The 21,846-nt window shown below is 50.8% G+C and overlaps 4 protein-coding genes and 1 long non-coding RNA gene across 11 annotated transcripts; 1 reads left to right on the top strand and 4 right to left on the bottom strand.

The window, feature by feature from the left end:
• Positions 1–1,103: 1,103 nt before the first annotated feature.
• On the bottom strand, positions 1,104–2,841 carry LOC122186202. The gene is made up of 2 exons (XR_006181088.1): positions 2,277–2,841; positions 1,104–1,287 (listed from the first exon to the last, which is right to left on the bottom strand). It is a non-coding gene; the product is annotated as an uncharacterized LOC122186202 (long non-coding RNA).
• On the top strand, positions 1,616–16,940 carry PGGHG (protein-glucosylgalactosylhydroxylysine glucosidase). Of its 7 annotated transcripts, none has more exons than XR_006181087.1 (16): positions 1,616–1,990; positions 4,097–4,192; positions 4,977–5,241; positions 5,971–6,181; positions 7,028–7,505; positions 8,535–8,654; positions 8,810–8,941; positions 9,025–9,136; positions 10,000–10,072; positions 10,542–10,678; positions 11,259–11,392; positions 11,480–11,575; positions 12,029–12,126; positions 13,639–13,844; positions 14,013–14,287; positions 15,129–16,940. XR_006181087.1 is itself a non-coding variant. In XM_042882649.1 (15 exons), the coding sequence occupies exons 3-15, from the start codon at positions 4,989–4,991 to the stop codon at positions 14,075–14,077; spliced, it is 2,073 nt and encodes a 690-aa protein (XP_042738583.1). In that variant the 5' UTR covers positions 1,616–1,990; positions 4,097–4,192; positions 4,977–4,988; the 3' UTR covers positions 14,078–16,940. The 7 variants fall into 7 exon arrangements, 5 of the variants coding, with proteins under 5 accessions (XP_042738583.1, XP_042738580.1, XP_042738581.1 ...); XR_006181086.1 differs by having other exon boundaries at positions 14,432–16,940; XM_042882649.1 differs by having other exon boundaries at positions 7,070–7,505; positions 14,013–16,940.
• On the bottom strand, positions 15,334–17,111 carry LOC122186199 (interferon-induced transmembrane protein 5-like). The gene is made up of 2 exons (XM_042882652.1): positions 16,135–17,111; positions 15,334–15,746 (listed from the first exon to the last, which is right to left on the bottom strand). The coding sequence occupies exons 1-2, from the start codon at positions 16,309–16,311 to the stop codon at positions 15,528–15,530; spliced, it is 396 nt and encodes a 131-aa protein (XP_042738586.1). The 5' UTR covers positions 16,312–17,111; the 3' UTR covers positions 15,334–15,527.
• A 91-nt stretch (positions 17,112–17,202) lies between these two features.
• LOC122186200 (dispanin subfamily A member 2b-like) lies at positions 17,203–18,814 on the bottom strand. The gene is made up of 2 exons (XM_042882653.1): positions 18,501–18,814; positions 17,203–17,606 (listed from the first exon to the last, which is right to left on the bottom strand). Exons 1-2 carry the CDS (start codon positions 18,684–18,686, stop codon positions 17,445–17,447), a joined length of 348 nt encoding a protein of 115 aa, XP_042738587.1. The 5' UTR covers positions 18,687–18,814; the 3' UTR covers positions 17,203–17,444.
• A 272-nt stretch (positions 18,815–19,086) lies between these two features.
• Positions 19,087–20,772, bottom strand: LOC122186201 (interferon-induced transmembrane protein 3-like). Its single transcript, XM_042882654.1, has 2 exons — positions 20,593–20,772; positions 19,087–19,501 (listed from the first exon to the last, which is right to left on the bottom strand). Exons 1-2 carry the CDS (start codon positions 20,770–20,772, stop codon positions 19,340–19,342), a joined length of 342 nt encoding a protein of 113 aa, XP_042738588.1. The 3' UTR covers positions 19,087–19,339.
• Between the last annotated feature and the right edge of the window lie 1,074 nt (positions 20,773–21,846).

The following is a 21,846-nucleotide window of genomic DNA, read 5'->3' as shown; positions in this document are numbered from 1 at the left end:
GTCTGTGAGTCACCAGCAGCATGTGATTCATTGAGTATGTAGAACTTTACTACGCATAGACTTTATTTTCAAGTTTTTTTTTTCTTTCTGGGAAGATGTCTGATGGCTTTTCTCAAGGAAGTATCACTGCAAAGGTCTGAGGAAGGCCTAAGATGACAATCCTAAGATGACAATCTTAGGCCTTCCTCAGACCTTTGCAGTGATACTTCCTTGTGGTTTTGGAGATTTAGTTTGGTGATTTTTTTTTTTTTTATTTTTATTTTTTTTTTAAACTCTTAACAACTTTTAGAACTTCCCATGATTTGTTTCACTCTGCTGTTGCAGATATGATTATAAAGACAGAAGGTGATTGCACATCAAGAATGTGAACCAAGCTTGAAAGGGGGCTGTGTCCAAGTAATCATTTGGATGCACAGTACTTCATAATACATAGTAGAATAATTGAACAGTGGTGTGATAGCAAGATTTGTAACAGTAATTTTAAACTGAACAGGGCCGTGTTAGTGTAACTGGATACTTTTTTTTTAGGATTTAAATTGTTTGGTTTTGTTTTTTAAGTGCTGCTGCTGCCTATGCAGCCACGGGTAGTTTTTCTTTCAGTGATAGCCTGATTGCTGCTGTGATTCAGGTGCCTTATGTGGCATTTTGATTCTCTGATTATTAAATATGCTGTGTTACCAGTACAGAAATGTTGATCCTTATGATGCTTTCTCAAGGTTGATGTCTTGACTCTGGGTTTAACGCCAGCAACTGGAAAAAGAATGTGGCTGATGCTATGCTGCTGTGTTGGTGCTAAGATGTCTTGGACAAGGAAGAATTAAGCTTTGAAAAAACAACAAAGCCAAAATTGTCGAACCCTACATCTAGTTGTGCCCCACCCTTCTCCCTCTAATCAGATTTGTTCCAAATTTCCTCTTGTTTCAGGGTGACTCAGTTCTGAATGCCTGCCCCTTCCATTGTCCATTGCCCCCTAGTCCATTGCTGTTATGTTTTGATCTTCCCTGCCAACTGAGCTGTCAGATTGTGTGGCATCAGGAAAAGAGAACAAACCCATTTTCCTGCAATGGAGCACATGGTCCAAGAAAAACCAGCAGAGCCAGATGTTTCATGCCAACATGAGTTTTAATGAACATGCTCAGAGGGTTCTTCCCTTGGTGTAGACTCATTCTGTGGTCTCAGTTCTTCTCCTCAGTCTGCTCTGCTCCTGTAGTGCTTCACATGGGCCAGGACCCAGGCTGCAGGTCCCAGCAGGCACGTGAACATCACAGTCATCGCGATGGCTTGCTCCTGCCAGTAGGAAAGGGAAGAGAGGGATTAGTGAGGAGACTGCACATGTGGGATTTCAGGATGATGGCACACTGCATTAGACACTGTACTAATCTGATGCACTTCTTGCTCTTTCTGGGCTCAGATAAATGCCCTTGGGGGCTGCAGGAAATTTGGGTAAGCCCTGCAGCTCCCTCCAGCAGCAGCTCATGCTGGCCACTCTCTGAGTTGGTTCCTATTGCTCTGTCTTAGTCATACCTTGGCTGGGGAATCAGAGCGACTGGTGGCTGTCAGTCAGCAGTGGGACCCAGGCCTGGGCTCACAGCATTGCTGAATCAGCCGTGCCTGACTTTCAGATGACTTTGAGAAGGGACAAGCAGCCTGCAGAGGTCTCTACCATTCCTGGCACACAAGGGCAGCACTTACCCCCTTGTGCTGTCCCTTTTATTTCTTATTCACCTAAAAGAAGAGATGGGGCTTGTGGAGCAGCTCTCTCTCCTGAGAGTGGCAGACCTTGAAAAGACAGATTGGGTAAACCTACCAAGCCAAGGCTGCTGGTGAGAACTATCCGGGATTTCTGGCATAGGGTTCCTTCTTTCTACCTCCTCTCACCTGGCCCAGGAAGATCCCTGCAGCTGCTGCTTGGGTGGGGGGTAATCCCCACTGCAGAAGGAAGGAGTGATGCCAGGACCCACCCCTGCCCTTGAGAACAGCTGCTGTGGGAGTGAGTGTCCCCTGAAATTGGTGTTGGGGGCGGGGGGGGGGGGGTAATAGGACATGGGGCTGCCCTGTGTTGGTGGGGGACCACTGCCACCTTCTTCCTGGTACTTTCAGGCTTCTTAATAGGGGGATCCACTTTGGCTGTGCCACTGAAAGTTCCTTTTTACTCCCACTTCCAAACACACAAACCTTGCTTTAAATTCCAAGAAAAGCATTGATCTGTGACCCCAGCTACTTCCCTCTCCCCCATCCCCTTACTGTTGCTTGCAACACCCCCACCAGCTACTTACAGCAGGAGAGACAGGGTGCTCAGGTGGCTTGGAGGTGACCCCAGCCCGGGGGACCCTCTGTGCCTGCAGCAGTGCAGCTAGCAGCCGGGAGCCCCTCTGGAAGCCCTGCATGGTGCTGACGCGCTGAATGCCTTCTTGCTGGGCTGCAGCTGCGTGCCTTGTTGCTGTCACCACTGGGCACAGGGCCCAGGGCTCTCCTGAGAGCTGCAGGGGCCTGTAAATGTCAGGATCTTCCTAAAGGGCTCTGTTTTCCCCCTTTTCCTCCTTTTCCTCCTTTTCCTCCAGCTCCAGGGGGAAGAAATAGGGCACCACAGAAAGGTCTCTGGCTGGAGAGCAAACCTATTTTGGGGAGGTTTTCTTGAATCCATACAATTGCAAAATGCATCCTTGGAGTGATGCAGATCTAATGCCTGAAAGCACTTGTCCAAATCATGGCTTCTCTTTCTTCTCTTGGGGCCCAATGGATGCACAGGCTTATAATCGCACGCATGCGGGTGTTTGCATAGAATCTTACCTCCCCTTCCTTTTCCAACCCTAATAACTCTGTGCCTATCAAGTCCAGCCATCAACCCATCATCACCGTGCCCACTAAACCATGTCCCTAAATGGAATCACTAAGATTGAAAAAGACCTCACAGGTCACCAAGACCAACCATCAATACATCACTACCATACCCGCTAAGCCACGTCCAAGTGCCTCAATGTAGTATTGTCTGTCCTGCAAGTTGTGGACTGTCAAAGCTGCCAGCTGAAGCTTTCCTCCTGCCCTGACCCTACAGCAGAAAGGGTTGGAAGGCTCCAGCCTGGCTCTTGCCCCCATGGTGTGCAGAGGGAAAAGTCATGTCCTTTCCATTTGACATGTCCCTGCTTTGCTGAATAACCCGGCTTTGTTCTCTCCTTACAAACAGCTCCATAGAAGGGCTGCCAGCAGTCATAGAATTGGGAGTGCTGCTTTGCTCTCTGTGACCCTATTCACAGCTCCCAAAACTCTGTGGTGCAGATGGGGTTGGGGTTGGGTGCCACTTCTGAAGGGTTTGCTTCCGATGGCAGCTTTGAGTCAGGTATTGGCTTTTGATGGATTTGCAGCCCGTGGGACAGCTGTGCAGTATTTACTCCATCAGCATAGGATTGATAATCGTCTTGAAGCAGCAGCCCAGAGGCAGGGGGTTGCTAGGAGAGGCCCAGCATCTGGCTGCTGTGCTCTCTGTGTCTCTGTTCACCCACAAGGAACCGACCTTAGATCTTTCTGCTCAATGAGATTTGTTTGTCCCTATGAGTGCCACATGGGCTGTGCTCTCACTCTCGTTTGATGGAGTGCAAATGCACATCTGCAGAGAAGTGCTCACCTCCCTTTGCTGAAGGAGATGATAAGGGATGAGTTTCGGGCATTGCAGCCTATCTATACCAGCATGCAGGGGCTGGGAATTGAAATCAGGGTGAGAAGCCCTCCTGTACTCTGCCTGTTTGTGGGGTTTAAACAACGTCCAAAGGCACTGGAGTTGGAGGAATGGGGATGGATGGTGCCTGTGCCTTTATCATGCTGCAAGTCAGGGAGGGGTCCTCCAGCACCGGAAAGAATTGCAATGCTAGCACAAGTTCAAAGACTGGAAACTTACACAGCAGTAAATCTGGGAGATAAAGCCTGGCTTTTCAGCAGGTAAGCAAGAGGGTCACAGCCTGGTCAGAGACAAAGGGTGGCTCTTGTCAGTGATTGCTTATGTTGATGATCCCTTAGGGAGTGTTACTGTGGCTCTCTGCCAGGAACGCAACCGTTGCTGCATTTCCTGGATTGCTTTTGCCTGACCACTTTTCTCTTTCAGTTTCTCCCTGCACAGTTCCATGCTGAGCGCAGTTCCTCTGAGCAAACCCACATTCCAGGATCAAGGTTGTTTGATTTTGCTAATAAGGAAGGGGAGGTAAGAAAAGCAATTTCCTTCTTCCTCTCTGTGTTGAGTAACTTCCGCTGTTCCCTGTGCAGGGCCCCACGGCAGCAGTTTTCACCCGAAACGCAAGGCAAGGCCTCACCCGCACACCTCCCACACCCTTCACCCCCCAGCAGGCAGGAGGAAGGCTTTCCTCGCCATCCAACCTCCTGACACCAGCAGACTGTGATTACCCTGTGAGCTTTGGGGTGCAGCCAGCCCATGTCCCAGCTCTGCTTGCAGAGCCCATCCATGTCCCACCTCTGTGGTTTTTGGTGTTATTGCAGTGCCGAGTACCCCCAGTGCTGGTTACAAGGCGCTGTGTGTATGTTTGTAGAGACGTACCCAAAAATTCATTAATTATACAGCTCCTGCCTGATAACATGCTGAGCTGGAGATGAGGTGTAGGAGTAGTATGAGGATAAAGGATAAATGAATACTTGATAACGTTGGGAGGAAGATGGACATGTGATGGGATGTGTTGGGAAAAATTGCTGAGACCCCGACCTGGAGAGGGCAACAGAAGAGGGGAAAAACTGGAAAAGCAACAAAAGAAATGAGCATGTGAGGTTTGGGTAAGGTAGGCAGGTCACCTAGAGATGTCTGAAGTTTCACAAAGGGAAATGAGCTTGCGTGCAGCAGACCCACCTGAGACAGTGGAAGGAAAGCTGGGATGGAGGAAAGCCATGGGATGGAGGCTCTGGTGGGAACCATTGGCAACGCCCTGTCCAACCCACCTCTGATTTTTTATTGTCTTCTTTTTCCTTTAATTTTGCAGCTCCGCCTAGTGATGGCTAATGGCGAGGAGGACCCTGCTGTGTTCACCTCTACTTGTTTGCCCTCCGACCCACGGCTCCTTGCTACAGTGACCAATGCTTACCTGGGCACACGTGTCTACCGCAACATCCTTCATGTCAATGGTGTGTACAATGGGGCGGTGGGGGACACACACCGTGCTGACATCCCCAGCCCAGTCAATGTGAAGATGACAGCGCCTGATGGGGATGTACCTGTTGAGACCTTCACCTTGAACACACGGACAGGTAAAGAGCAATACATGAGCAGGATATCTTTCTGTTGTTAAAAGATGTTTGGTCAATAAACTCAATAGTTTATGAAGAAATTGGATGAACTGTAGCCTAAGTTTCATTGATTCTCATAGGCATCCAACTGCGTTGTTCAGATGCAGGCATTTGTTTTGTTGACATCTAGTGACTATGTTAGGTGAACTCCATTACATGTTTGTAACAGTTTTTTCTCTTATATTTGGACAATAGCCAGCTCTGATCTTGGTAGAACATTGGGAAGTATAATTGGGAGAATGGTAAGGAGGGTGTTTTTGCTCATCCTTCTGGGAGGAAGGTATTTGGCAGATTTCAGGTCTGAGCTGCATGGAATACTAAGTAATCTCTAAGTAATGCAGCGGACACAGCATGCAGAAGGCCTTACTTTCCCATATTATTCCTTTAATTTGGTGTTGGAGCAAGTGGAGAAAAGAGCTAGCAAATTTGAGACCATGTTCCAGCCCCTGCTGGTGCTAAGCTCAGCAAATGCTGCTCAAACACAAAGCTTAGTAAAATATATAATGGCACAAATCACTCCTCACCAGCTTGGTCAAGTTAAGGGTGTTAACAGTAATGCCCAGTCAAGACTTGTTTTTGGATCTGGACCTGGGAAAGACAGTTCCATTGCCAATAGGAACTGGTAGAACTGGGAGGCTAAAGCAGAACATCAGAACCCAATGGTTAAAAAGGCTCTTGCTGCACTTACAGGAACCTTCAGCCATAAGCTTCAGTCAACCAATTATACAGCCACACACAGGATCTATGCTCACCATTCCCTCGTCCACCTGATGGCCTTCAGCATCACCATCCGGCGATCAGCTGGCATCAGCCAGCCCATCACTGTGCAGCTCCAGACTCCTTTTGTGCCAAAAAGCCAGGACTTGGACCTGCAGGAAGGACCAGACTTCCAAGGAGCATAGTGAGTGTGGACCAAGAGCTTAGCTCTGAGCGAGTCCTGCCTAAGCTATATCATGTTGCTTTGCTCACAGATGGGAGACAAACTGAAAACATACAGCTAGAGCTAGAATGAAATGGTAACTATCACTGAGGTTTGTGTACGTCTGCTTCTTTCTGCCAGGCAAGGCAAAAAGAATTAAATATAGAAATAGTTTTTATTAGTTGTGACTCTGAAATTACTACTTATGCTTACGTGTAAAATGGCATCAGAGACCACAGAGGCTACACGTGGTTACAAAGAAATGAGTTTGGAAAAGACAGTGATCTTGAAGGAGACAACCTTTAAACATGGCTTCCGTGAGGGAGCTGTAATCAGTCTGTCATCTGATGGGAACAGGGGAAAGATACTCAGCTGCTAGGGGCAGTTCAACCTGCACAGCTGCCCTGCAGAGCTGTGGGTGCCCCATCCCTGGAGATGCCCAAAGCCATGCTGGATGGGGCCTTGGGCAACCTGAGCTGCTGGGGGGCACCCAGCTCATAGCAGGTTTGGGGTTGGTGGGCTTTGAGGTCACAAAATCTCAGAATGGCCTGGGTTGGAAGGAACCTCAAGGATCATGAACCTCCAACCCTCCCTCCACAGGCACCGATAGTTACATGTAATACTAGACTAGGCTGCCCAGGGCCCCATCCAACTTAGCCTTGAACACCTCCAACCCAACTCCAACTCCTCCATTTCAACATGGTGTAAGAAGTGGAGCTAGTTAATTACTGGAGCTTATTGCTGCAGATGTTTAATGGAAATAGAGGGCAGAACTAACTCCTCCTGGGTCACTTCCACCCTAATCGTTCTGTGGTTCTATGTGCACAGTGCTTTGCTCTCCCTTTCCCCATTCCTCACCATCTCCTGCAGCTACGTCTATGGGCAGACACTGGTTCCTGAGGTGGAGGGGGGACCCCAGCCCACTGTGCATATGCTCTGGACTCCTGTGCCGCGAGCTGTCACCTTGCATGAGGAGGAGCAGGAGCGAAGCTGGGAGTTCCTGACAGCTGTGGCTGAGAGTGAGGAGGAGGCCAAGAGGAGCTACAGCGAAGGGCTGGCACACGTAGCAGCTGGCTCCCTGCACTCCTCCCATACCCATGCCTGGGCTGCTCTGTGGAGAGGGTGCTGTGTGGACCTGGAAGGCCCACTGCCTTTGAGACAGGCCCTCTATGGGTGTCTCTATTACCTGCTGAGTGCCATCCCCCCCCAAGATACACCGGGATTCCTCTTCCATGGCATCAGCCCTGGTGGCTTGTCCAATGGCACACGGGGCGAGGACTACTGGGGGCACATCTTCTGGGATCAGGTGGGTTGAGGCAGTGCTGGTGTTTGCTTGGGGGCTGTGAGGAGTGACTGGGGTAGAGAGGCTCAGCATGGGACTGCTGGTCTCCTTACTGGCAAAAGGGATGTTTGGCAGTGGTCTCTTGTAGAAGAGCATCCTTCTTCTCCTTTGGAAACACCTACTGAGGTCCATCTTCATCCATAGAGCCCCTGATCCCTTTGTCGACTTAAAATCTGAAGCACAGATTGGGTTGCTCACACAAGAGAGGCTAATGCAAAAGGATCTTCAGTTTAGAATACGGTCACCAAAGAGTAGAGTAGAGTAGAGTAGAGTAGAGTAGAGTAGAGTAGAATAGAGTAGAGTACAGTCACCAAATTTTTGCTTCTTTAAATGAATTGACACCTGCCCACCTTCTCCCTGTGTTGGTGGCAGCAGTGAGCCTTGTTGTGCCCAAACTACTGTAAGAACAGAAATATTTTTTCTGCTATGGGCATATTCTGCTTTTCAAGTTAAGTTTGGTGTGTGCTCAATAAACAAGTTGGTCTGGGAGGCTTTTCCCCAACAAGAGGCTTGGGTTTGCTTTCAGAGCAGCCACACAAAATGAGTACAAACAGCTCTGCAGTTGAATATTTCATGTGTGATGTGAACAGGAAGGACAGCTGGATGGTGCTGAGACTCCTACCTAGCCTGGTCTTTCAGTGGGCAAGGGCTTTTCAGTCCTGTGGACCTTGTTGGCATTCTTCCTGGCAACATGTGGTTTTGACCCGTCAGATTCTCCGGCCTCCCCTCTCTAGCATGGCAGGAGATCTTTCTGGGCTTATCCTAGTGAGATACCAGGGAGGTGACTGGCAGGGAATTGAAGGCATGGGCACCTGGATGCATCTGTGATGGTAGAAACAGTCCCTCATGCATTGGACACATCTGACAGCATCCTTAAGTAGTGGCATAGTCATGGTCACAGCATTCAGCACCGGGGGTGGACTTGAACAGACAGGAGCATTTGGCTGCCCTACCAACCCATCTTACCACTTTGCTTTGCCTGCATGTTTCCAGGACACCTGGATGTTCCCAAACATCCTGCTGTTTTATCCCAAAGCTGCCCGAGCCATCTTGGAGTACCGGATTCGCACGCTGGAAGGAGCTCTACTCAATGCACAGGAACAAGGCTATGAGGTGGGGATGGAGATGTGGAGCTGAATGTCACCCAGAAGGATAGTCAGGCTTTCCTTGAGCCAGGGGCTGTGAGCTAGGTTTTGCCTGCATGTGGTAGACCAGGATGATCGTTTCAAGGTGTGCTCAGTTGCTCCATGGATGTCTTCTCCCAACAGGGTGCCAAGTTCCCATGGGAGAGCGCAGCTACTGGTCAGGAGGTCTGTCCTGAGGACATTTATGGAGCCCAAGAAATTCACATAACCGGGGATGTTCTGATGGCCTTTGAGCAGTATTACTATACCACACAGGTAAAGGGAGTGTTTGTCACAGTTTAGACCCTGTTGAATCTCCCTCATGCTCCCTGTCTTTCTCTGGCTTTGGCTCCTTCCAGGACCAGAAGCTGTTCAGGACTGATGGAGGCTGGGCGCTGGTGAATGCCGTGGCTCAATACTGGTGCAGCAGGATGGTGTGGAGTGAGGAGGAGCAATGCTACCACATCCGAGGTACTTCTGAAGGGAAGGACTTGAGCTTGGACCTAGGGAAAAACACACAGTTAATAACTTAAAGGTCGCATTGCCTGAAGTGAGGAAGGTGCCCTCAGGATAAGGTATCTTCTGCCTGATGATCTGCCCTTTCTCAGCTAAATCATACAATATCCTGGCTTATGAAGGACCACAAGGATCATTGAATTTGTTGAGATTTGTTAGTGATGATCAGTGAGAACGCTTGGGCAGCATGTCTCCCTCTGCCCAGTGGTTGTAGAGAACCCACACCCACACTGTGGCAAAGAAGGGAAAGAGGTGAGGATGAGTGTTCTAAAATTACCAAAGCCAGGAGTGCATTTTGGGAAAGAATGGACCCCAGACAATCAGGGAATCATAGGTTGGAAGGAACCTTAAAGATCACTGAGCTCCAGCCCCCATCCATAGACTGGTTGCCCCCCAGCAGGCCAAGCTGCCCAGGGTTCTTGGGCTCTTCCAGGGATGGGGCACCCACAGCTTTTGGGCGTTTCTATGTTAATGAAGCCAAATTCATGGGAGGAATGGCCACCTCAGGGGTTTTGTTAAGAACTGAATCCATGGTGGGGCCTGTGGGAGCAGAACACCCAACACTGTCTTAGCTCAGAAGTAGGAGCTAGTTTTGGTTGAAAGGACTGTACTTTCATCAGGATACACTTCTGAGTCAGACCTCATATATCAAAAATACCAACACCTTTTCCCACCACACAAGTCAACATGGGCAGTCATCAATACAATGGAGGTGTTCCTGTTCTTGTGCCACTTCCTTGAGACACACCTTGGGTGTGCTGCAGAGTGAAGTGTCCTGCTGCAGAGTGAAGTGTCCCCTTTGTCTTACCTTCCTCCAGGTGTCATGCCCCCAGACGAGTATCACCACCAGGTTGATAACTCTGCTTACACCAATGCCGTGGCACAGAGGAGGTAATGCGCATGCCTTATTGAGGCTCTGGCCCATCTTTCTTCTCATCTGTCTAGCAGGAGGAGGAGGCAGCAAGCACCTTTCTTCTGGCTCCATACTTCTGTCCAAGTTGGTCTCTTCTGCCTTCATCTGCATCAGCAGAAAGAAATAGGTTTCCCATGGGTTTCCATGATGACACCTAACGACACATCTGATGTCTCAGGTGTCTACATTAGACAGAGAGGAACTCCCCTTCTCAGCAGTGCTTGTCTCCTTGCAGCGTGTGACGTCGAAATAATTAGTCATTTGGAGATTACAAGTCCCAGCAATGAAAGTTGTTACCCAAAGATTAGACTTTGATCCCATGTTCTTTCTAGGAAACTGCTTTTTTGCAATGCTCACTCTTTTCTTCCCTTTTTCCTCTTCCTCTCTCTCCAAGGGGCCCCAGCAACCCAAGCATGACATGAAGCACTGTTCCTCACTTCTTTTCAGCTTAAATTTTGCAGCCAGCATTGCTCAGGACTTCTTGATCCCTGTGCCAGAGGAGTGGGTGGAATGTGCAAAGAAAGTCAAAGTGCCCTTTGATGCAGTGCGGAAATATCACCCTGAGTATGACGGTTACAGTCCAGGTGGGTAGAGGGGCATGCAGTTCAGAAGCCTGCCTCTTTCTTTTTAAGCCTGCAAGACAGGAAATGTGGGCTGAAACAAAAGAGCACTGGTTCTCTCAGCATTTGTATTGCCAGTACAGAGGACCTGATTTGCAGTGTTCCTTTCTGCATTTTGGTGGATCCTTTCTTATTATAGGACTCATCTAATTAAGAATTTGGGGTACAAAGAGGATAGGCCTTAAGAGTTTGAGACACTGGGCTGCAGGCATTGTGGTGGCTATGAACCCATTGCTGACAGTTAGGCTTATCTTTCCAAAGTCAAGTGCTGCGTAATGAATGTCCTATAACCTCTGGTTACTGGAAGTCTGATACAAGAGGAAGAGCACGCCCAGCTTATTGCCCCTTTCCTCTGTGTCATTTGCCTTAGTAAGGCAGTGTTGAGCTGTCTCCCAGCTCTTCAGAAGAGAGTTCCACCACTTTTCCACTGTGGTGTGGATTTTATTGGCCTAAGTTTATGATTCTGTGTCAGATCCGTTCCCTCTGTGAGTTAATTATTTGTGGCAGGCATGTGGTTGGGCTCAGTTCTGATCCCTTCTCTCAGGTGAGCCTGTGAAACAAGCTGATGTTATCCTGCTGGGCTTCCCCCTGATGCACCCGATGCACCCCGAAGTGAGGAGGAATGACCTGGTGATGTATGAGCCCGTCACCACGCTGAGCGGGCCAGCCATGACCTGGGTAAGAGGAACTCACCCACAGTGTGGTCCTTTCTATCTGAGTCACTCAATACCGGTGGGCACTGACCCACTCTGCTCTCTCCTTCAGAGCATGTTTGCAGTGGGCTGGCTGGAGCTGAAGGAAACGCAGAGAGCGCAGTGCCAACTGAACAAGTGTTTCAGCAACATCACTGAGCCCTTCAAGGTCAGCTGCTGCCATGTGGCCAGTGCCACTTGGTTCTGTCTTGTCTGCTTCCCAGCAGGCCCTGTCTCACTGACAGCACTTGTGGTCCCTCGGTTATTAGATTATTGTACTGAGCTAGGTGATCGCTCACTCCATCTCTTCTGCACACTTCCAAAAAGAAACCAGGACCCATCTTCTTCCAGTCAAGCAGCATAAAGCTGAAGTCTGTTATCATGGTCACCCTAGGATGCCCTCTGCCTGGGGAAGATGGGGAAGGGATGGAGCTGTGGGACTTGGAGACCCATCAGAGCCCAGCCACCACCTTGTTCCATGATGAGCAGCAGGATATGATCATTGCAATGCCCCAGATATATGACAGCAACAGCAAGCATATACAAACACCTTTAACTGTGTGAAGAGTCCCAACGCAACAGCTGACATTTTTCTTTTTGTTTCCTCTTCTCCCTGGAACAGATCTGGGTGGAGAACTCAGATGGGTCAGGAGCTGTGAACTTCTTGACAGGGATGGGCGGATTCTTACAGGCTGTCCTCTTTGGTTACACAGGGTTCAGGTGAGACTCCTGTTGTGTCTTGTTTAATTTCTACGCAACTATCAAGTGGCTGGAAAACTCAGTATTCCTGTTGCTTGTGAAAAAAAAAAGGCACCTGCAGTAACTAGTGCAGAGCATCTGCTCTCTGCTCTGAATGAATTGCGCTGTTAATGGGTGAACTAGGGGTATTGGGGTTGGCCACTGGTGTTCGTTTTGCATGATAACTCCCAGTGGTTGTGGATGTCACTGAGGGGACAGTTTGTGATGCTGCTGAAGCAGCAAGAAACCAGGGAAGATTATTTGCTGTTCTCACGCCAAAAGGCCAAAAATAAGATCTGTACGAAAGAGGATATGTCCTGCTGAGCCCCAGGAGCTGTGTGAGAAGGAAGCTGGTGTGCTGCTCAGATAATTTCAGGCTCATGCCTCAGCTCTGGAGCAGCCGGGTGGTTTCAGTCCTGAAGCTGTAGCCACTGGAGTGTATTCTTAGAATTTAATTGAGGATGGATAAGACTGAAGAACCTTCTGGTTGCCAGCAAAGCCTCCTTGCCCTAACAGTGTGTTTTTACGCTGTGCCACTAGCTGAAAGCTTCAATCTCAGCTGCGCACAGCTCAGTGTCTTCAGAATGTGCTGTTGCATCCCGGTGCACAGCCCTCAGGGTAGGGTCTAGGAGAAAGGGTTCCTCTTTGCTACTTAAAGCTCTTCAGCCCAACCACCATGGAGCTGAGAGCAGATATTTGCTAATAGCTTTGCTGGTTTGTTTGTTCTTGATTTGGTTGGGTCTTGCTGAAGCTGAATGTGCATCCCAAAAACCCCAACTGCAAACATTGTGGTGCTTTCCTGAGCTATCTGGGTGTTCTGTTGCTCGGTTTTAGTATGTGGCCGAGAGCCCATACTTGCGCTTTGTGTGGCTGCATTTCAATGGTGATCGCAGCCAGCTCTGCCTCTCACTGCTTGTTCCTGTACTCCTTCCCCTCCCCATCCCAGAGCAGGGCATTCCTGACACTCTGCCAGCAGAGCTGCTCTAAGGTATCACCATAAGGCGAAAAAACATGGTGGATTTTGTGTGTGTGTGTAGTTTTTTTTTCTAAATCCAACCTCCAGACCACAAATTGAGGAAAAGAAACACCTTAGGGCACTGAGATGAGGGGTGACAACCCAAGTAGCCTTTCAACAGATGCTTGAAGATGTGGACGCCCCATCCCTGTGGCTTTGGGAATCCTAATCTGGTGCCATATTTAATCATTGGCATTCCTGCATGCAGCAGGGGGGGTGGAACTAGGTGGTCTTTGAGATGTCCATGTTTTTATGATCTTTAACCCTTCCAACCCAATCACTCCATGGTTCTGTGATTAGTAGGTTTGGGATTAGTAGTGTTTGGGATTTGCCTGAACATCTTTAGGATACACCTAGGACTTTTTCTGCGAAAAAAAAAAATGAAAAGGAGTCATGGGAGAGGGCCTCAGGATAATTCAGGGTGTGCTTGCTCCACAAAGCTATTAGCAAAGCAGAACTGACTTGCCCTGCCTTTCCAGGATCACAAAGACCAACCTTCGCTTTGACCCTGCATTTCCCAATGATGTCAACAAGTTGAAAGTCACTGGTGTCTCCTACTTGGGCAGCAAGCTGAAGTTCACCATCACCAAGGAGGAGATGAGGATTGCAGCAACTAAGTGTCCCCTTCACCCTCCCCTGGAGGTGGTGCTGGAGGAGTCTGGGCAGTGCTTTCCTCTGCATGAAGGTGCGACCTCTACCAGGGTTAACTCTGTGCACTGACCTTGAAGTTATCAAACAGCACTTCCTGCTCCATAGCTATGTAGGAAGTCTTTGCTTGACCATGTTTCCTAAAAATTAAGATAATACAGAGAAAAGCCATTCCTGTGTCTCACATGTGTTGTTTTGATTCCAGGGCAGAGCATCTCCTTCCCCACAGCTGCTGGATGCATCCGGAGGGCGCCCAGCAAAGGACTTTGAACCTCATGGGTCCGGGCTTTACATGATGGGCATCAAACCCACCCGTACTGATGTGTGGACATCCTGCACCATCCCCGTATTGATATGAGTGTGCTGAGGCTGCCAAGAGAATGCCCCGCTCTGTTAATTGTGAGTGTGAGCATTGGTTCTGCTGCAGGACTCACAGCACTGGAAAGTGGGAGGAGCACAAACAAAGCTGAGTGCCTGAAAGTGAGTAATTTAGATGCATTTCCTAAACATCCCCCGTTTGTTTATTCTTGAAAGTTCTCCATCTCTACAGCAGTCTCCAGATGCACAGAGCTGTTTTCAGCTCTGGATGCCCTGCTCCACTCCTCCTGCTCTCGAGTTTTACAGGGTTTTGGAGGCAGCGTGGACAACAACAAGGCTGAAGCTGGGTGTTATTCTGGCCCTGTGGGTTCAGGGATGCATTCCCTAGCCGTTCGAGCAAGGGGAAGGAAGGATGCTCCCTGCTCTGCTCTGTAAGCCAACTCCAGGAGTTTATAAAAAGCCCTGTGACTGCTCAGCATGTGGAATCACTTAGGGGAGGCGACATGGCGGGTCCTCTGCCTTGTAATTAGAGCTGGCTCTTCATCAGGCCCTCATCAGTGGCTGCAGGGTGGGATGAACGCTATCCTCTGTTCTCTCGCCCTTTGGTAAGGGACCTATGGGATGCTTATTGAAGGAGAGGGGGATAAAATGCTGCTCATGGTCCCCTATGATGTCCATTCCATGTGGACGGCTGTTTTTGCCATTGGAGCAGTACTGCAAAGCACTGGGGAGATTCAAGCCACAGCCATGCCGTACGGGTGAGGATTTTTTCTGACCTTGGAGCCATGGGGAAATTCCTTCTGTAGTTAAACGGGATGTACTGCAGGATGCAGCATTCCTGCTAGCTCACAGTCACCACAGGCAGATCCCCTCTGTTCCTGACTTGGGGACCTAATCAGGGCTTGTGCTGTGCTGCAATGAGTTGGTCCACCTGGGAGGGGTCTGCTTGGCCCAATTGTTGCCTTCCTGATCCAAGAAGTGTCTCCCATCCCTACTGTTTCAGGCTGGCACACCCTAAAGCAATGTGGATTAAGGCTTCCAGCTATGAACTGGGACACTCTGAGCGTACAAAACACATTTGGTTGGACTAGATGATCTTGCTGGTCTTACAAACTTTAATGGTTCTCTGATTTTAAGAGCTATATCATCTGTTAGCACAGTCCCTTCCCTGTGCATGCACGCATACACACACACGCACACAGAGCAGATTCGAGATGGGTGAAATGATTTAATGATTTAAATATTAAGCACCAAGGGAGAGATTAAAAAAAAAACAACACTACCACCAACACCAAATAACCACACCAAATAACATAGCTGCCCCAAGAAGCATGGGGTTGTGCACGGCAGGGCTGGATCAGCAGTGCTGCGGAGAGGCTTTTGCCATCCCCTTGCCCACTGCTCACTTATCCTCATCATCGCTGGTGCTGAACTGGTTGCTGAAGAAGCCCACGGAGTCCTGGGCGAGCTTGGAGAGGTGGAGGACACCGGTGACCACCAAAGCAGTGAGCAGGATCGGCAGCAGCACGCTGCCAGCTGTGGCCAGCGCATTGTAGCAGCGGGCTTTGGAGCTGAAGCGCCGAGCAGCTTCCACATCTCCTGCCACCTTCCGGTCCCGTGCCTGCAAGAGCCGATATTGGGGGCAGCAGTGGATCCCCATGGGTACTCCTAGGCATCCTCCTAGTTTCCTCCAGCCTGTCTCTGGTCCCTCTGTCCAGCTGGAGGTGTTGCTTCTGGAGGACAGGTCTGAGTGGAGACACCTCCAGCATCATTTCAGGTTGGATGTTAGGAAAAGCTTTTCCAAAAGAGCAGTGAGGCAGTGGCACAGGCTGCCCGGGGAGGTGGGGGTGTCACCGTCCCGGGGATGTTTAAGGAACATGGAGATGTGGCACTGAGAGGCGCAGTCAGTGAGCACGGTGGGGTTGAGCTTGGGAATCTTAGAGGTCTTTTCTAACCTTAGTGATTCTATAACCCTGAACATCCCAACTTGGGGCCCAGCCATGCCTTACCTTGACAGAGAAGGCAAGAGCCACGAAGCCGAGGCAGCAGAAGTTCATGTAGATGGTGTTGAAGATGGACCAGATGAGGTGGTCACGGGGTGGTGCAGAGGTGACAGTGGTGGGAGATGAGTCCCGCTTGTGGGATGTCATGGGCAGGTAGTCCTCCCGTGGGTAGGATGTGTCCATGGCCACAGAGAGGGGCACCCCGCAGCTCTCCGGCTCCACCAGCCTGGCTGCAGGAGTGGGGCTGAGCAGACCCTTTTATATCGTCCTTGTCTCCAGCCCAGCCTCAGCTCCTCTATATATAAATCAGAGAAATTACAGCCCTTGCCAAGCTGTGGTTGTCAGAAATGCTTGGCTGGAAGCTAGGAGAAACAAAGTTGGTTTCGTGAGCCTGCCTTCCTTCTGCACCAGGGGCACGGGTGGCTCCAGCCCTGCTGTGGGACAGGGTGGGAACCGAGTGGCTGTCACTCCCAAGGACATGACACAAGACAGTATGGAACAGCTCACGGTGCTGGTGCCTCCACCAAGCCCTTCAGGTTGTGTTGTTAGGAAATCCCTCATACAGAAGTGTGGTCAGGATGCCAGAAAAGTGTGAACTGAACTTGGCTGGAGCTTCCCCTGTGCCAAAGCTGCAGTCATTGAGGATGCGTTTGTGTCATCACGTGCCTTTCAATGCTGCTCAGAGCAATTGCTTCAATAAGGGAATATCCCTGTTGCTACACAGCCTGAGGTAACGGAACCAAGTGCCCTTAAAAACTCCACGTTTTTCTTTCCCCCAGCCTTACAAGAATGGAATAAACAGGAATTTAATGCTAAAATGCGTAAGAGTTACTTCTAGTAAAGCACTTCATGGTTCCCTGGAAGGAGATGGGACTTTGCAGGAAGATGGGGCCAGAAAAGCATGGAAATTTGCTGTTTCCTTCTTCTGCTGTGCTGGAATCTATAGGACAAAATGTGGCTCGTGCTGGAGATGCCTGGCAAGGCAGTGGGGGTGGAGGAGGAGGAGGATGCCATGAAGGTACTCCAGGTCACTCTCCTCCATCCATGCTGTGAATAATGCAACAGGAGCAGGGCTTGGTGAGCAGGAGCTTTATTTGTGGCGATGGCAATCCATGCATACGCTGTAGCTTGGTTAAATACCAGCATGGCCTAGGAGAAGTAGAGAAAGGAGCTTCCCACCCATCCCTGCCATGCCACATGCAGCGAGGGGACAGGGCTCTGCAACCCTTTCCCAAAGCAGAAATTCCTTGGGACACATTTTTGGTGGGGTTATGGGGGTGAGCACAGCACAGGACAGTGGGTTGGTGGCAGAATTGCTATATCTGTCTGCTGCTCATGGTGAGGAGCACGATGGCAATGGTAATAGTGGACAACACACCGATGGCTATCAGCACAGAGAAAATGATGTTCAGAACCTTGGCACGGGTTCCGTACCGCCGGGCGCCTTCCAGGTCCCCCAGCACTTTGCAGTCACGAGCCTAGGAAGACAAACAGGGATTCAGTGGGGAAGACCCAACTTCAGGATGGGAATAGGGAAGATGGGGGACCCAACCTGGCTTCATGGGGCTGTCAGGTAGAGCTGGGACACCGTGGGTGCTTTAGTGGGACCTTGTGGGAAGCAGGGGTTGAAGATGCCCATGTGCTCCCACACAGTTCCACATTTTGGGGTTGGAAGGCTCAGAGGGGTGCGAACTGAGAGGGTGTCAGGGAAGGCAATTGGGGTCACCAAATTGGATAGTCCCAAATCAGGGAGTAGTCATGTTATGTTGAATGGCAGTTCTGGGTCAGGGATGCATTAGGTTAGAGTTGGGGCTACTGTGAATTGGGTGGGACAGGGGATGGTGTTTTCAATTTGGGCAGCATTAGATTAGATTGCAGTCAGAGGATAACATTATGTTGGGATGGGTTGGGAGCACTGTGGATTGAGTGGATCACGGGTTGGGGGGGTAAGGTTGGGAAGCACTGGATTGGGGTTCTTGGGGTTGGAGGATCATGTTGTGCTCAGATAGGTAGGGAAGCATCATAGATTTAGTGAGTTATGGGTTGGAGGACCCAAGTCTGCATGTTGGGTTGGATGGGTCAAGTTGGGCAGCACCAGGTTGGAATGCCCGAAATTGGGAATCATGTTCTGTTGGGATGCACTGGGGAGCATTGTGGACAGAGGGTAGACCCCAGTAGACAGGAGAAAATCCCAAATAAGAGAGTTGGGGTGGATGTAGTAATGTTGGGGGCCACCAAATCATAAGGCATCAAATGGAAGTGGAGGGTGTGGTTTGAGGGGAGATCAGCTTGGGGGACCCCGAGTCGAGGGATCCCAGGATGGGTTGGCAAGGAGGTACCGGGGTCAGGGGTGGAGGATTGGGGGATCTCACCTTGATGGAGAAGATGAGCGAGGGGAAGCAGAAGCAGCCGAGGTAGGCGAGAGCGAAGCCTGCCAGGACGTTGAAGAGAGACCAGAGGACGAAGTCGCGGGGCTGCTCTTGGGGGACGCTGGAGAGGGGCGGTCCCCGCCCGGGTGGGTGCAGCGGGATGCTCACCTCCGCCTGTTGCGGCTTCATGGCCGGGAGCGGAGCGAGGATGGGAGGGAGACGGGAAGCTCTGCGGAAAATGAAACCTAGCCCCGCACCGCCCCTGCGCCGGCCCCCGGCTTCCCAGAACTCAGGCAGAGCAGTCAGCCCTCGATGGGCTCGGCGCCTCGTCCCCCTCCTCTCAGTCCCCGGGTGTGGGGGCACTGACCGCGTGGGCGCAGGGAGCAAAAGGGGGAGGGGGGGGGGGGGGAAGGAAAACGGCTTCTGAGGAACTGGAAAACTGCCAAAGGGAGGAGCAGAGGAGAAAAGGAAGAGTGGGACCCTACTGTTGCCCCTTGTAGAGACACTGTGGCTATCTGCACGGGATGACACAGAAACGAATCTGGGTGTGGTGGCTCTGAGCGCCCCTAGGAGCCGCAGGAAGGCAAATTACTGAACAGCACAGACACATCACTTCTTGCCCAAGCACCCTGTGTCAGCTTTGGGGCAGCCCCAACCTCCTGAACCCTAAAACCAAAACATTTTCAGACAGAAGTAGAACGAGGAAGAAGCTTTATTTGTCTTGAGCTCACCCCAAGGGTCATCTCAAACAGTCACCTCAGTGGGGGTGGCACCACCGGGTGAGCAGGGATAGAGGGGAGGAGGAGTGGGACCCCAGCACTGCTCCTCTTCATCAGGCCAGATCAGGGCTGCACAACGTAGAGTGGAAAGTAGAGAAACACCAGGACGATGGAGAGGATGGTCACGAAGAGTCCCACACAGAGCGCAATGATGTTAAGGATCTTGGCTGTCCTTCCATAGCTGGTGGCACCAACAAAGTCCTTGGCAATTATCCTATCTCTGGACTGCAGAGGGAGAAGAGGGAGGTGATGAAACCCAAAACATCAAAGGTTCTGTCCATCATCATCACCCGACCACCCTCATTGGCATACATAGGGTGTCAGACCCTCAGGAAGCCAACCCTGATGGGAAACATAGCTCACAGCAGCCTAACAGCAATTCCTTAATGGCTAATTAAAAGTCAGCAGTCTTGTGCTGCTAGCTCCTCCTGTTGCAGGTAGAAAGCTGTGAGGAAGGCCAGGGATATCCTAACATGCCTATGTGGCGCTTCTTGGGGCACTGGCAGCTGCTGACCTTTCCTCCCAGAGTGCTTGTTAAGGATGATTAGCTTTAAAGGTAATAAAGGGAAGGTACACGGGGAGCAGCTGCTCCTTACTGGAAGTAGGGTGGGTAGAAGGACGGAGGGAGGGAGTGGGAGCAGGAGCTGAATTTGCAGTTTCATGGAGGTGTCAGCTAGTTTGGGACTGACATAAGGATAATTTAGAGGAGCCAAAACCATTGTGCCTACTGGGAGCCCCTCTTCTGTGGGCCTTGGAGATGGCAAAGCACCCAAAGGTGGCAGATTGTCCTCCAAAGGTGGGTGTCAGGTAAGTTAGATATGAGGCACTGTGATAGGGATGGATGTGGTAGGAGAAAGCGAGGTAGCGATGAGGTCTGGGGCAATGTGGGACAGGATGAGAGAAGGGATGGGGGAAGGTGGGATACTATGGGATGAGACCAGATGGGATTGAGATGAAGAAAGGTGGGATAGGACAGATGGGGTTGGAAGGGATAGAGGAAAGTGAGACATGGTGGGACAAGACGGGATGGGACTGGGATGGGATGACGAAAGGTAGGGTAGGGCAAGCGGGATGGGATTGGAAATGGGTGAGGGAAGGTGAGACATGATGGGACAAAACAGGGGAAGCTGGGACAATATAAGATGGTAAAGGGATTGGACAAGGAAAGATGGGACGTAATGGGACACATTGGGATGGGATTGGGGTGGGGAAAGTTGAGACATGATGCAACAAAAAGGGATGGGATTTGGGAGCCGTAGCATGGAGGGCAGACCTCAAAGCTAAGCAGGGAGGTGCTGGGTTGATTTTTGCCTTACCTTGATGGAGTATGAGAGTGCACAGAAGCCCAGGCAGAAGGCATTGCACAGCACAAAGTTAAAGAGGGACCAGAGTACAAAATCCTTGGGGGGTGGCTGTGGTGAGATGGGAACAGTGGTGATGACATTCTGCCCGTAGGGCGGCATGTCAATGCTGGTGTGCTGCGGGTAGCTCTGCATGGTGCCGGAAGGCAGCTGCAGTGCCTGTGCCCTTACAGCCTCACCTATTATAGGTGAGCAGAAGGGTTTGCTGGGGTGGGGACACCCCGCCCGGCACCGGGGCGTGGGCAGTCCTCATCCTACCAGGGACAAACTCCCTTTGGAGATGTTGGGAACTGGTTTATGCCCACGGTGCCAGCGTGGGCACGGTGATCTGAAAGCTGCGGTGTAAAGGATGGCATGATGGCGCAGGACAAAGTCCATTGGGGCAGGTGTCTGGGGGGGTGTGGGGTGCACTTGACCCCTGGGGCACATGGGATGAAGGCAGCTGTGGGTTTTGAGGCCCACTCAGACAAGGGCTCGTGCCTGGAGCAGCAGCTGTCCACTGTGAAGACCACCTGCGTGCAAACCCAAGTGCTCCCCAGTACTGCTCATACCAAAGCTATCAGCTCTTTTTCTGGCATGCTCTCAAGTTAATGAGGTTCATTAGGTCACAGTGGTAATTAAGTGGAGAGGCTGGAAGGGAGGGGAAAGGGTGCGAATAGAGGAGGGGATTGCGGATCTGGCTTTGTGCTCAAACTCCAGCAGCAACCCACAGCTGTGCCCCCAAAAAGCTGCAGGTGTCCTTCTCGCTGTAAGTGGGGTTGATTGCAGTCTTATCTTAATGAGCTTGGTGTGAATATCCTGCTGGCATCACCACCCCTCTGTGCATTTTCCTCTATTTGCTTTTGCATTCAAACAAATGATGGGATGGGAATACATTGAGGCGACAAAGTCCTGGGGGTGTGGGCAGAGTTAAGGGGCTGAGCAGCAGAGGGTTTGGGTGAGAAACAAAGATGCAGGGGTGGCTTTCCTTGCAAGGGGGGAAAGAGTCTGCAAAGTGAGGTTGGGGTCTGCTGGAGGTCTTTTGGGGTGGGTTATGCAGGGAGCTGAGCCTGCTGCCTGCTCCCTTCTTGCCTCTGCCGTTAGGGCAGGGAGTTCAAGGCTCTTTGGCCACCTGCCAGCAGTCTGGAGCAATTCCTGCAGGAGGAGGAACGATTTGCCCCCGTGTCCTGCGAGCACCCCTGCTCTGCCCGTGCATCCCCCTAATGCCCC

This window comes from Lagopus leucura, unplaced genomic scaffold (genome assembly GCF_019238085.1).
Source record: "Lagopus leucura isolate 7727_CA_CO unplaced genomic scaffold, USGS_WTPT01 Super-Scaffold_100035, whole genome shotgun sequence".
NCBI lineage: Eukaryota > Metazoa > Chordata > Aves > Galliformes > Phasianidae > Lagopus > Lagopus leucura.
This window is presented reverse-complemented; position numbering and strand designations above follow the sequence as displayed.